At 32.2% G+C, this 15710-nt stretch overlaps 1 protein-coding gene across 5 annotated transcripts in view; it reads right to left on the reverse strand.

Annotated features, from left to right (window-relative positions):
* Window positions 1-15710, reverse strand: part of MTHFD2L (methylenetetrahydrofolate dehydrogenase (NADP+ dependent) 2 like) — a 114205-nt gene that overhangs the window by 82472 nt on the left and 16023 nt on the right. For all 5 annotated transcript variants that reach the window (XM_016154004.2, XM_036227862.1, XM_036227861.1 and 2 more), the window contains 2 exons: window positions 15528-15650; window positions 300-452 (listed from right to left, as the gene is read on the reverse strand). In XM_016154004.2, coding sequence (XP_016009490.2) covers window positions 300-452; window positions 15528-15650 — 276 coding nt within the window. The remainder of the gene's footprint in view (window positions 1-299; window positions 453-15527; window positions 15651-15710) is intronic.

The following is a 15710-nucleotide window of genomic DNA, read 5'->3' on the forward strand; positions in this document are numbered from 1 at the left end:
AATACATTTTGGAAAATGTACATAACAATACATTGTTTTTAGTTTAAAAGTAAGGAGGCAAACCTACTATTTAGAAAATTCACTCCCTATAATATGTAAAAGCAGTTTTATATAACCTCAATTTATTTTATTCTGGATTATTCTTTGACTTCTATAACTTTATATCTTTTTACAGATTAAAGTTTTATGGATTATCACATTCTTTCACTCAGTGAGACTGAGATGGTTCTATCAAGACTACACACAAATGCTTGGTTTGGCAGTTAGCATCCATGTCCTGTAGACCACAAGTTACCAACCTGTTCTTTTGATTATTTCCCAAACAGCACTAGCAGTGGCAGGTATGAGAGAATGCTGATCAAGGCACAGTCTTCCAATATTGATAATATGAAATCCATCTACATCTTTTTCAGGCGCAATTCCATTACAAACTGTTCGTTCATCCACATGGTCTGAAAAGTAAATGAAATTGGTCTAATTTTACAATTGTTTTTTATTTGAAAGTCTGAAAAATGAAATCCGAGGACCTATAACCAGTTCTCTTATGACTCGCCTTCAGGAAAGTTATAAAATAATTATTCTGTTTTTTTTTTCTTGCCACCAAAACAGTAAACCAAAGTGCTCTTGACCAATGGTTGTAATTAACTGCTGTAAGAGAATATACTGTAAGAGAATATACAAGTGTAGGGCCAGAAGTGGCAGGCCTAGTGAGAGGGAAAAACTTTGTGAGATAAAACAATATCAATGAGAACTGGGAACAGCCAGGTAAAGTCTTTACCTTAGTAAGTTTGCATATTTAAACCTATGTTTTTACTATATGAGATATTTGCATGAATAGGCTCCCATTAAATATTTCTAGCATTATAGATTAAGAGGGCTTAATCTGTCATATTATTAGCACCTAGCTTCCTCCCAAATGACAGAACAAAAAAGCAAATATAGAACACACACGCACACACAAACACAATCATTTCCCTTAAGTACCAGCACAATGAAATCCAAAGTATCATTATAGTTTCCTATACGAAAGGAAAAGAACATAAGTTGAGTAATTAAATAATGAAATGAGATGCAAGATGTTAATCATCTCATTTTGAAAATAAGTATAGAAATATAAAATAGGCTCTTACCACTCTATGCAATAGCTTCACTTACCCTAAATCCAATAATTAAAGTATAAAATATTAAAATAAAGTTATATTTGCTATATCAAAGTTTCTTTGTTCATTATACAATGAATGCCATTCAGACATAATTTTTGAAAATATTATCAAAGATCAAGTTCAAATTGTTTTCAAAGACTTAGGCCTTGTATCTTAGATCTTTTATATTCTAAAAGTGATACTACTGCCATCTTATTTTAAATAGATCCAATTTGCCCTTATTAGACTACCAAAGTCTTTTACATATATAAAAGTAGTACTTTGAACCATATTCAAATAGAAATTGGGTCTCTCTAATCAACAATTTTTCACTTTCAAGAGCTGTATTCATTCTATAATGCTCTAAGAGTAAGAACTCCATTTGTTTTCTTTGAAATTAGAAGATGACTATATAGGTTCTAGTAAAACTTTTAAAAATTAAGTGTTTAATTTATTATTGAAGACAAAAATAGTTGTCACTTAAAATCTGGATAATGATGATGATGATAATGGTGATGGTGATGATCTTGATGATTCATTTTTAAGACACCTACCATTCATGCAGAAGGTTCATGCCATGAGTATTTTTTAAAACAAAATCAAAAGCTTTGTAAATGGAAAAATAAACAACTGTATTTGAAATCTCCATTATTGAGCAAGGGCTTAAATTAGTTCATTCCTAAGTTTAAAATTAGCTAATGTATGTATGGATAAGCCATTGATTGAAAGAACTCAACAAAGTCTCTTTTATAGATATTTGAGAGCCATTCTCTTACCAACAAGCCTAAGCGACAGTGAATTTCTCCATCTACTAGTCTGTACTGTTTCATTCACTAAAAATAACATTAAGTTGTAAATAAATAATTCATCTCTTACAACAGCTGAAATACTCAAGAAGAAATGTATGCATCTGAAAATTTGGAGGCAAGTACTAGAGAGTGATTATTACAGACCTGTCCTATTATATATTTCTTAACCTTTAAATCACCACTTCAGAAAAATTTTGTCTTGAGCTAATCAGATAAGTTTTTAAAAGACAAATGTTTGGACATACAAAAGATATGATGTAGGGAACACATGAAAATTGATTATTCATAAATTTGTTATTTAGTATAAAAAGAAAAGAGCTTATATGAGTAAATTAAAAATGTTAACATCATAAAATCTACAAAACCAATTCAGATGTCATTTTTATATTAACTCTATGTTAGCTCAGCAATGGATAAATCTCACATATATCCTTTGCCAGGTGAGATGTATCTTTTATTATATAATGCACAGTATGTGGCAATAATATGAATTATTATATCTTACATTTAAATAGTGTTTTAATTTGTACATGTTACCATGACATCAGTTTCTCCCTTGATCTTCAGTTACTGAGGCCAAGATAGAAAAGGTATTATCATCTTGATTTAAAAGATGAAGCTCAAAGGGTTTGAGACTCAAACTCAAACCACTACTAAGAGGAGGATCCATAAATCAAATCCATATTTTTTTGCTCTAAAAACAGTGTTTCCTTCTGTGTTATGTAGAAGCCATAAATATTAAGCATTTTAAGTACTGCTCAAAAATTAAAATTATAAGGACCTCCTATCCCTTCTAATCAAGACATTTGATAATTCTAAAATATCCCAAGAAATATAGTCTCTTCTATGCCTCCAACTATAACACTATTCCTAGATTAACTAATGTGTCTAAAACAAGCCAAAAAAAGCATCAAACATTTTACAACCAATACTACCTTCTGTTATATAAGAGAAATAAACACACTGCATGCTTTTGACTGACTGCTACTAAAAGCTTCTTGATGTCTCACCCATGGCACCCATGATTGAAAGAGAAGAAACAATCATAAGACTCAATAGAGTCAATTTTTTTCACAATGGTTATAAAGCATTTTTGATTCATAATGCATTGGCAAACAAACTAACCATCAATATTCTACCCGAATGAATGGGAAAACTGGCATTTATTTTGTAAGTGTATGCTGTTCCCTTCTATTTAAGATCATGAGAATTCATTAAATCATGCCAGAAAAAAAATCATAACACTGCAATAGAACAACTCAGAGAATGTCTTGAGGGGCATACTGTAGAACAACATTGAACATATACTTTTGTGATTTATTTGTAATGTTTAATTGCCTTTGACAAGGAACAGGAAAGAAAAAAACAGTGAAACAAATTACTGGTTATTTTCTATCCAGGGATTTTTACGTTACTGCTTCAGAGTACCTCTTTCCACTTTACTATTGCCTATTGCATAAGTGTAGCTCATTAGAATATAAATAATATATTCTTTAGCTTGATTATATCTTTTCCCCATCATTTCCTCTCTTCGAGCGCTCTATTCCTTTTCCAACCATCACCACTACACATCTCTAACTTAGTCACAACAAACCATTTCCCATTCCCAAGCTCTTAGCATAAATTTTTTGCATTTCTGTGCTATTGTTCATGATTATTTTTCCATTACAAATTCCTTCCTCCGTGTTCTTTCACACCCAATTTATTCTTCAATACACTGATCCATTATCTCCTGCTCCTTTCACACAAATTGAAATGATACTGTTTTATCCTCTTCTCTCCCACAGAAGTACTATAAAATATTCTTAACATATTAGTTCAGTTAGTTGAGCACATTATTTAATTATCTCTCTCACTTATGAGTGTGAGCTGAGGGACACAGACCTTGCCTTATTAAACTGATGGCAATTTCATCCTTTTGTGCCACTTTCCAAAAAAAAAAAAAAACTAAAGTAATTCTAAACACCTCACTTTCATTCACACTTAATATTCAATCAGTTGGAAAATCTGTTGGCTCTCCAGTCATAACATATCTAGAACTTCACTCTCTCACTATGTCCATTAATACTACTCTGGTTTGAGAGGCCATTATCTCTCCTGTGAATTCTTACGACAGCCTCCTAATTATTTTTTGCTTCTATATTTGCATCAATACAATCTATTGACAAAATAACAGGTGTTATATTTTTGAAACACATGTCTGATCACAACACTCCTCCTCAATCCCTGCTTTTCTTACTATTCCTTCAACATATCCCACTTCTGTTATCCTCTTCTGTCTGCCTGGAGGCTTTAAAAAAAAAAAAAAAAAGCTGTCACTTTGGCTAAATCCCTCTCTTCTTTCAAATCTTTGCTTAAATTGCACATTCTCTTTAAGGATTATTCTGACCACAATATTTAAACGTGTATGTTTTATGCTTGATAATGTCGAAATCATTTGTAGTGGACTAAACTTCTCACAGTCAACAATTATGAACACTGGAAAAATTGTTAAAAAAAAAAACAACTCTCTGAAAACACTGAGAGTCACTAAAGATAGATTTGGAAGAGAGTGGATATCTGAAAGAAAGAAATGTCACTGAAAGAGTTTCCCATTTTGGAGGCTTTTATAGACACAGGACAGCCAGAATTTGGATAGAAATCTGGTCTTTCTTTGCATAAGGAATCAAAGGACAAAGTTTGGGGCTACTACAACAGTTGGAAATTGAAGGGATATAACTAAGAAAGGAGACAGCCACAGAGGAGAGACTCAAATTGTGTCTACAAATTTTGCCCAAATCTCTGACCTCTGAACAACACACATAGGAGGCAAACTCCAAGAAGTTCATCTAAGGCTAAAAGAACTAAACAGACTGCAGCTTTGGCTCACCAAGAGCAAAGCAAAGCTTTAAGTCCTCAATATGATAGGCATTTGCAAAAATAAAAATAAAAAAATTTATAGCTATCATTATACTTCATAATGAAATACTGAATCTTTTCCCCCAAGATCAGAAGAAGGCAATGGTGTCCACTCCCACCGTTCTATTGAGTGCTTAATTGGAGATTCTAGCTGGTGTGATAAGAGAAGGAAAAGAAAAAAGAGGCCTAAAGATCAGAAAAGAAGTAAAACTCTCTAGTCACGAATGGCATGGTAGTTTATACAGAATACCCTAAAAAATTTACAAGCTCACAAAAGAACTAGTAAAGTAAATTAAGCAAGATCACTAAATTCAAAGTCAATATATAAAAAATCAATTGTATTTTTATATACAAGCAGCAACTACGAGAAAGCAAAATTTTAAAACCCCTATTTACAATACTTGCAAATCATAAAATGCTTAGTAGTAAATTTTAAAATTTTGAAGATAACCTCTATAATAAAAACTATAAAACACTGCTGAATGTCAATTCTTCTAAATCAAGCTACAGACTCAATGTAATCTCAATTGTAATCCTACAAGGTTTTTTGATAGAAGCTGACAAACTAATTTGAAAATTTATATGGCTATGTAAAAGACTTAGAATATCCAAAGCAATCCTGAAAATGAACCAAGTTAGAGGACTTACTACACCTGACTTCAAGACTTGCTACAAAGCTGCAGTAATCAAGACAGTGTGGTAGTGGTAGGGAGGGGAAAATAGATCCATGAAACAGAATAGAGAACCCAGCTTTAGGCTCACACTTTCATAGTCATTTGATTTTTTACAAAGGTGTCAAAAGCAATTCAATGGAAAAAAGAAAGTCTTTTCAACAAATAATACTTGATCAATTTGATAACCATATAGGAAAAAAAATAATAAATCATAATCTCTACTTCATACCACATAGAAAAATTAATAGGAAATGGATTATAACTAAATAGTTTCTGGGTAAAAACTTTTGTGTGCTGGGTACAAGCAAAGTTTTCTCAGAAAAAAAAAAACACACAGAAAGCATAAAGCATGAAAAAAATAATAAATTAGATCTCAGAAAAATTAAAATCATATGCTTATGAAAAGACACCATTAAGAAAATGGAGAGGCAAGCCAAAGACTGTGAGAAACTATTTGCAAAGCACATATCGAGCAAAGAACTTATATTTGGATATATGAAGAATTTTCAAAGCTCAATCTTTAAAAGATAAATAACTCAGTTTTGTTTTTGTTTTGTTTTGTTTTGTTTTGTTTTGTTTTGTTTTAATGAGCTTAGTACTTAAACATTCACTTTACAAAGGAAGGTTTACAAATGGACAACATGCATGTGAAAAAAATTAGAACAGTGATTCCTAGTGGGTAAGGATGAATGGCAGGGGCAGGGATTGACTAGGAAGGGACACAGGAAACTCAGATAACAAAAAAATTCTACATTTTGATAAGAGAGTACTATCGAAGTTTGTATTTTTCAAAACTATGGACTAATATACTAAGATATATTTCAAAATATGTAAATTTCACATGAAAACATAAACACTAAACAATAATTAATGATATGCACATTGAAGTTTTACGGGTACATTAAGTGTTCTTACTTTTAAATGCTTCAAAAATAAGATGTATTGATCGATGAATAAATGGATAGATGTGATAAAGCAAATATAGCAATATGTTAACAATTATAGAATTTAGGTTGGGGACATACGAGTGTTCACTGCACCATTCTTTTAACTTTTCTGTATGCTTGAAATTTTTATAATGAATATTAAGGGAAAAATAAATGTACAACCTGTCCCCCAAAATCTCAATCTTCTTTATCATCCTCTACATTTTGTTTTTTCTCATAGCATATCAACTTCTGATAAATATAATTGCTTATTTATGTTTATTTTTTATTGTCTATCTCTCCTGCTACTCCACAAGAGCATATATTTTTATATTTTCTTTTTTTCCACTGATGTATTCCTAGCACAAAAAACAGTGCCTACACATCTATTGAATAAATGAAGAAACTGAGACGAAATTAGTTGACAACTGAGGACAACTGGAACAGGCTACCATAACGAAACGATATCTGATCCTTCTATAACTTCTGACTTCCATCTTTTAAAAAAAATAATAAAAAACCAAAGGTGGCTTTCATTAAAATTTTGATTTTTCAATATTTTTGCATCTATAGTATTAGATATCTGATATTTTCATGTCCTCTGATAACTTCATGTGAAAGATTCATATTTGTTTATTTTTAAATTATTCCTTTTTTTCCAGGACTTAAAAAATCAAAAATTTCATGCAAAGTTTTATGTTGATAAACAAGAATACAAGGCTATGAAAAATTCACTCATTTATTCACTTAGTTAATATTTACTGAGTGTCTACCATGTGCCTGGTACTGTTCTAAGGATTTAGGATGTATAAGTGAACCAAATAGACAAAATTCTTACCCTCTGGAGCTTACATTCTAGTGAAAGAAATGTCTGCCTAATCAAATTATTTAGCTGTAGCCTTTTAATGAGTTAATTATTTTCTAGGAGTAAATGAGAGACTTTTGGAAGCTGTGTTCTCTGTTCTCGTCAATAAATAGTATTTGTTACACCTTATGGGTTCTATATTAAGGTTTCAAGACAGAAAATACTTATCAGATGCTTACTTCTTGCCTCATATCATTTAAGAACTATTCCATCACCAAGGAATGAGGGGATGAAGAGGAATGGGAAGTGATTCTAATCTCACTGTGCTTCTCCACCCCCAAGTTTGAGAACACAGTAGAGTTGGAGCGAGTAGGAGGTGCTCTCCAGGCCAGAAAGGGGTGGATCTGGCTCTCGGCCCTTCTTTAGCTTCTGAAACTGCAAGGTAGGCTTACTTCACAGGCTGTACAAAATAATTAATGGAGTTGAACCTACCCATCATGCAAAGGTTACTACCTCTGCCCTGCATGATTTTCTTGAGTGATCTGAAGAGTACATGGAGATGCAAAAATTGCTATATTCTTCAGAGGTAGTGTTGAAGATGGCCTGATTTATTAAGCCCTCAGTTTCCTAGGCACCCTACAAAGCGACTTCTATCAAAACAACAGTACAGCACTTGAAGCAATGTATATTCTCTAGAGGGAAACAGATAAGTAAGCATGTCTATTCTAATGTAATGAGCTTCTTTTACATACAGGAGAAAAGAAGAGATTCTGTGTTTGGGGGACCTTGCTTGCAAACTTCTCAAGGGCAATTAGCCTCAAATTGTTTTCTAAGTACACTTTTCCCCTGGTACCTAGCACAGAGTTATATGTAGATTAAAATCTAGGTAAATATATTGTTAAACTAGTAATTAAATGGAGAGTCACAGAGCAATCACATAAACAGATCTTTTAAAAGACTTCCTACAAAGGAGCCTCTAGATGTTCCAAAGAGCCTTTTGATTTTGCTAACTTCTTGACCAAAGCTGAATACACTCAAAAATAGATGAAGACATCATGGTAAAGGGAAAAGATGAAAAGGAAGAAAGGAAGGAAGGAAGGAAGGAAGGAAGGAAGGAAGGAAGGAAGGAAGGAAGGAAGGAAGGAAGGAAGGAGAGAGAGAGAGAGAGAGGGAGGGAGGGAGGAAGGAGAAAAACTACTGTTGTTCAAGAATTCAGATTTTGAAGATACTTTGAGAAGTAGATTATCTCGTTATGTGATATTATGATTACAAAAAGATGTAATCATATCAATTTGAGTTACTAAAAAAACTCTTGGGATGGATTCTACCTGGGTATGAATGGAAAAAGATGTAAGTGGCTACAGGGATCAACCAGTCCCACTAATATGTTCATTGTATCTTACCGATTTTCTGTTTCCAGTATAAACCATTACCCTTAAAAACAAAAACAAAAAACCAACAACAAAAAAAACATGGCTTTCTCAATGTCGCCACCATGTGGTTAACATATTTCATATACAGGAGAATCTTCCATTTTGTTCCCCTTGCTTATAAATTCTTTAATAAAAATGTTAACCTATTAGAATTTTTTTAAGTGGATGAATGGAATTGTGGGAGTAACGTTGTTTCTATATGAACACTCAAATCTTGTCTGAAAGGATTTGAAATAAAATATTCTATTCAAAATCTGGCCTTCTTTTCTTTGAATAAACTTCAAATGCATAAACCAGTTAAATCATAACTTATGGCTTGTGACACAATCCCAACATTGGTCCAAGCACATTCCAATTTTAAATAAATAATTAATTATTTTTCATAAGATAGGCATGTACAAAAATCCACCACCCACAACAAAAGTTATGGCTTTGACAACAATGTATATTTAACTATATAAAAACCTACCCCCTTTCTTGCTCCAACTTGATGTAAACACTACCCTGAACCCTGTGTTTATCATTCCCTTGTTTCCCTTTCCATATAGTTTTACTTATTTGTTTTCCAGAAATTCACAAAAATTACCATTTAAATGTTCATATCAGTTTATGGCTCTATAGAAAGAGAAAGTAGTTTCTTTTTTAGGTAAGTAGATTTCAGCTGTGACTCCAGATTTGTCTCCAGATTTGGGGATGGTGGTTTGCCCTGCAACCTCAGTTCTCTGATGAGTCAAGAAAAGTACTGATTTTCAGTTTGCTCAGCTTTTTCTTGGTATAAGGACACAAGATTTATGTGAATCTAACCAGTGTTAACCTTCCAACTATGTCATTCATCTTCAAAGTTATTTTGAGTATTCTAGGTACTTTACATTTCCATATAAATTTTACAATCAATGTGTTAACTCCTACAAAAAAAAACAATGCTAGGATTTTGATCAGGACTGCCTTGAATCTACAAATCAATTTGAGAAGAACTGACATTTTAACAATATTTTAGTCTTTCAATTCATGAACATAGTATATTGACACATAGGTTATTCACAAATATGGTATTTAGTTTCTAAATATTTGGGGATTTTCCGGATATTTTTCTGTTAGTGATTTTTAATTTAATTCCATTGTGATCAGAGAACATGATTTAGGTGATATAAATCTTTTTAAACAATGTTAAAAAAAATTTTATGGCCTAGAATATATCTTAACAAATTTTCTTTGTGAACTTGGAAAAATGTATATTTTGGTTTTTGCTGAGTGTTCTATAAATGTCAATTAGGTAAAATTGTTTGATATTGTACTTTAAATCTATAACCTTATGATTTTCTGTCTACTTGCTCTCTGCTCTCAGATAGGTACTGAAATCTACGATTATAATTTTAGATTTGTCTATTTTCTTTACAATTCTATTCATTTTTATTGAATGTATTTTGAAATTTTCTTCTTAGGTTTATAAAGGATTAAGACTGTTATTTTTTAAATAAACTGACTCCTTTACTACTATGGAATGACCTTATTTATCCCTGGTAATATTCATTGCTCTAAATCATACTTTGCATGATAGTAACATAACCACTCCACTCTTCTGATTAGTGTTAGTATGACACATCTTTTCCATCATTTTACTTTTAACCTCTTTATGTCTTTATACTTGAAGGATGTTTCTTGTAGGCAGTATAAGTTGGGTCTTGCTTTTTATCCACGCTGATAACCTCTAACATTTAATTGGGTTATTTACTACATTTTATATGACTAAATCTATCAGCTGCTATGTGTTTTCATTGTTGTCTTTCCCCCCTTTTTTCTTCTCTCCTTTAGAATAATCGAATTTTTTAATGATTCCATTGTATCTCCTTTGTTGATTTATTAGCTATAAATCTTTGTTGTGCTTTTTGGCAATTGTTTGTTTTTATACTATACATCTTTAATTTATTTCAATCTACTCTCAAGAAATATTATATCATTTGACATACAGTATAAAAGTTAAATACCAATATCGTTCCATTTCTTCCTTCTGCCTCAAAGACTTCCATTAATATTTTTAAAATTGTGGATCTGCTTGCTGGTGATTGTGTTCACCTCTCTTTGGGTTCTCCCCTCTCTAAATGGCAGAAAAAAATATTTTGCTTTTGTTTTGAAATGTACCTTTCAATGAGTATAGAATTATTGATTGATAGGCTTTTTTCTTTCGATGCTTTAAAGATCAAGATATCTTATTGTCTTTTTGCTTACATTTCTTCCTGATAAAAAAAACTGCTGTCTCCTTCTCTTGGTTCCTCTGTATATAATGTGTCTTTTTTCCCCTCACTTCTTTCTGCTTTTAATATTTTTTCTCTCTATCACACTGGTTTTAAACAATTTGATTATGGTATTCTCTGGTATGGTTTTCTTATATTTCATGGGCTTGGAGTTTGTTGAGCTTTTCAGATATGTGGGTTTATAGTTTTCATCAAATTTGCAGGGTTTTTTTTTTTTTAAATCTGCAAACTCAGTCACTTATGAAAAGATACTTATTTCTTATTCATGTGAGGCTCCATAAGAATCCCACTTCCCTTCTTGTAATTTGCAGCTGTCTGTATCATCTAGGGTCCATGATTACTGCAACAAAAAGAGGATTGGCACTGGTGGTATAATAGCTTTTAACCATTGAAATCCAGAAGTGGCTCAAAAATATTCACTTCCCTAATTATCACATGGCACCAACCTAATTGCTAAGAGAAGCTGGGAAGTATAAGGGAGCATGTGGATATTTGGAGAACTTTATTTGTCTCTACCACAGACAAAAAGCAGGTCTGAAATAGAGAATGACAGAATTAAAACAACTTCAGAGGGCATGGACTAGGAAGGGCTCTCTAAGCTAAGACCTAAAAGATATAAAAAAGCCAACCCTGGTATGTTTGAAAGATAGCCAATGTAGTTAATAGGGCTTTTAGGTTAGAGCCTAAAGCCCTATTCAAGTAATAAAACAAAATAAAACTATAAACATATAAAATATTCAAGTAATAAAATAAATGCATTCTCCTAGAATGTCCTCTGTGTAATAACTATAGCTATAGGAAACCTACAGCATTATGGGGGTATAATATCCTCACCAAATCTAAATCAGTTGCAGAACTTACACACTACCCTCTTAGATGGAGAAAAATATGGAGAAAGATGAGACCTGAATAACATCAATAACAAAAAAGTAGTGCTGAGAAACAAGTTTCATTCATTCCTTTAATAACATTCACAAGTGTCTATGATAGACCGTATTACAATAATACAGGGTAGATCTGAAGAATAAAATATTTGCTGAAATTCTCTCTGTTTTGGTGGAATTAATAGTCTTGAGGAGGAAATATTACTAAAACTGTAAAGAAATAATGTATGTGTAATTGTTCAAATCACCCAAAGACAAAACTGGGGTTTTTCCTGATAGAGAAAGAGTTAAATTCTATAACAGAGGTCAACTTAAAATTTTAGAAACTATTTAGAAATAAACAGAATAAATGGCTCCTCAAATATGAAGGCATTCAGGGTGATGAAAATTTCCCACTTTAGTCAAAACATTAAAAACAGAGTAATAGGTATTCTGCACACATAATTTTTAGTCTATTTCAATCCTTTTTCCAATGAGAAAAAAAAAGTGATTCATCAATTAAATAACAGCCAATAAATCGTAAGGCCAGATTACAAACTGAGACTGTGTATATCAATAGCTGAATGGCATCTTCTGTTAGCAAGAATGTATCACTCACTAAATGATTACTAAAATAATACACAAACTACTTCAGGAGGGATAGTATATTTAATATCTGTTTTTACTCATTGTTATCATTTTCAAAACTTACCAAAAAGAAATTAAGAATAAGAGAAATATCAGTATTAAGCAGGGTAAAGCCATAAAAAAAATATAGATTATAAGGGTGGAAAGCAGAGAGAACAGATAGAAGATCACTAAAATGATTCTGGTGGAGATGGTGGTTATATGCGCTAGGACTTTGTATATAATGTTTGAAACATACGTGATATAATGCTCAGAGATGTAGTATAATGTAGGTTAATAAGGTTAAAAATTAAATTAACTAACATAACAGGTTAATAAAGGTTAAGAAGGCAGTCTCTGGAATCAGACTGCCTGGATTTGAGTCCTGGCTTTATCATTTACCAGCAGGTAATATTGGACAATTCATTTAACCTCTGGGTTTCAGTCCCCTTGTCTGTAAAATGAAGATGATAATTCCTACTCATAAAGCTGGTTTGAAGATTAAATAAAATAATGCATATAAAGGAAAACCTGCCACATAATAAGCACACTTAATTATCACTAGCCAACATAGACACGCTGGTGCAAATACTAATGTAATGGACCAAAGTAACGCCATGAGTGACCAGTCTACAGGGATTCAGATCGCAATGCAATTACTTATCAGCTCTGTGTACCTTGGGGGAAGTTATTTAACCTCTCTGTGCTTCAAATCCCTTATCAGTAAAATGTGCATAACAATAGCTCCAACCCCACAAGATTACTGTGAGGATTCCATGAGTTAATAAATGTAACTTGCCTGACATAAATGCTCAATGCAACAAATGTTAGCCACTATTATTTTGTATATTATTGGCTTTTCAGCTATATTGAAAATTGCCCTTTCTCAGAGAACCCAGATATTTGTCATCGCCATGGCTCTATGCTTCCCCTCTAAAATGAACAAACACAGGACTCAAGCAATTTTAGTATAGATAGATCACCAGTGCCATCTAGTGGCATATTGCAAATAAATGCACCAAATGAGGAATGCCCACAAAGGGGTAAAATTTCTAGATATAAATTTAATTTTTAAAACAGACCAAGTCTAATGTAGTTATTTGGAACTTTAAGACATTTCATATAACTATTTTAATTCAGTACAAATGCAAATAGAGGAAATTTCAAAAACTACAAACTGTAAATAGATTGCTTGGCAAATATAGTACAAAAAAGACTGTTTTTTTTTTTTGTTGTTTTTTGTTTTTTTTGCATGAGCCAAACAATTGGGTTTAAACTCACTGCCAAGATTTCTCAGACAGATCTGTGATGTTAACAAACCCCTGCTATTTTCTAGACCTCAATTTCTTATGATGTGAAATGAAGGTGTTGTATGTGTTGAACTTCTTTTCTGGTTCTAAAAGGAATAAACCAGTATACTAATATTAACATGATGAATCTATAGTATTATCTAACAGAAATATTTTTCTCAGAGGGAAACCTTGAAAGCTTCTAAAATCCTTCCTACTTTATGATTTTTTTTTAAATGTCGCTATATTAGAATTAAAATTAGAAATGTGAATTTTGGGTGCAATTTAATCAGCATAAAAATTATACCATATTCTAAGATATTAAGTTATATTGTTGGATAAATTAAAATATTAATACCATGTAAAATCCCACGCAAAGCATCATACAGTTTTACTTTCTGCAAGTCAAAACTTACAGAAGCACTAAACTACTGTAACTTATACTAAATCAGCAATCCTTGTTTGCTCAGTTGAAAAAATGCACAAATTACAGAGCCACAATTAGTTAAACACCACCAGTCCTCCAACAACACAGTTTAAATGTCATTTATCATGGTATATTAATTGTAATTATATAAAAGCTGCTGGCTCTTGGTCTACAAATTACTATGTAAATTAGAGATGTTGCATCATGAGCAGTGACCAACCTGTCACTTCTTACAAAGTCCATCAATCATTGGTCAATGCGCATTTGTTATTCGGTTCACACCAGAGACAGCAAAGCTTGTTGCCTCCTTTGTCTACCAGTGATAAATGCACACGACATTTAATAAAAGTAGATAATTGACAGAGGGAATTAGCCCATAAAGATGAAAGTGCAGCAAAGAAATGGAATGTGATGATGCTGGAAGTGACACTGGATGTGAATCGATCTGAAAATGGCAATAACCAAGCAAATAAAGGGGAGACATAGGCCAGCATCCAGCATGAAGGTAAGAACTATGAATGTAAAAAACAATCTAAAGTCATTGCTAATTGATTTCAAATTGAATATAAACGATTGTACAAAAAATAGATGACCCTGGAATTTTAACACTGCTTCCTTTGAAAGTGATACAGCTTTGCAGCCACAAGAATTTAGAAAAGGCAAACTTCTGAACATTGGTGAGAAGAGTTACTGTGTCAAAAAAATGATAAAGTCCCAGAGGAAATTATGTCAGCATAAAACTTCACACTAGAAAAATTGAGAGATATTTCACAACTTTGAAATACAAAGTACAAAAAATAGAAGTTGATCCAAACTTAGAAAGGAATATGACAATTCAAGTCACCAAGGCATAGAAAAGATGCTTGCTCCATAATTTATATGATGAGAAGGCAAGTACTATTCAAACTCCTCTTGACAATTTTTTTGCAAAGAAATAAAACACTTTAATTCTCAATTTTTCTGTTTTAAATAACAGTGCACTGAACAATTGTTAGTCTTACTATTTTTTCATTTCCGTATTCATTTATAAACCACAGTAAGAGTTTTCATTGTTTTGAGAAGACATTTTAAAAGTCCTAGAACAATTGTTATTTTTGCCCTTGATTATTAAGGTCGCTTTTCCCAGGCCAGTTTCAGTATACACATTTTCATGGTCTTGCACTATTGTGCAAAGCAAGGGCAGCATGTATTATGAATGCCTAAATTTTTCTTTCATAATTTCAGTCATTGTAAGCATGTCATTCAGAAATTGTCACCTATTAAATGCTAGTATAATAGGTAGTCTCCTTCTGAACATATTTTACAATTTCTTGCATTATCATGATATAATGCTGAAAGATGCCCTTTCTCCTAACCAAACTGCATAGAAGAGCATTAAATACCTGGCAGTGGTAACTGAATTAATATACCACTGACTCTTGGATCCATGTTCAATTGATCAGTTATGTCCAAAAGTTCTTCCTGAGAAACATCCTTTGGCTTTAGAATGATCTCACTGCAGATACCTGGAAGAAAACAAGCACAAAAAGTCGCTTGACTAACAAAAATATGTATTTTTCAATAAT

Source organism: Rousettus aegyptiacus, unplaced genomic scaffold (assembly GCF_014176215.1).
Source record: "Rousettus aegyptiacus isolate mRouAeg1 unplaced genomic scaffold, mRouAeg1.p scaffold_m13_p_10, whole genome shotgun sequence".
NCBI lineage: Eukaryota > Metazoa > Chordata > Mammalia > Chiroptera > Pteropodidae > Rousettus > Rousettus aegyptiacus.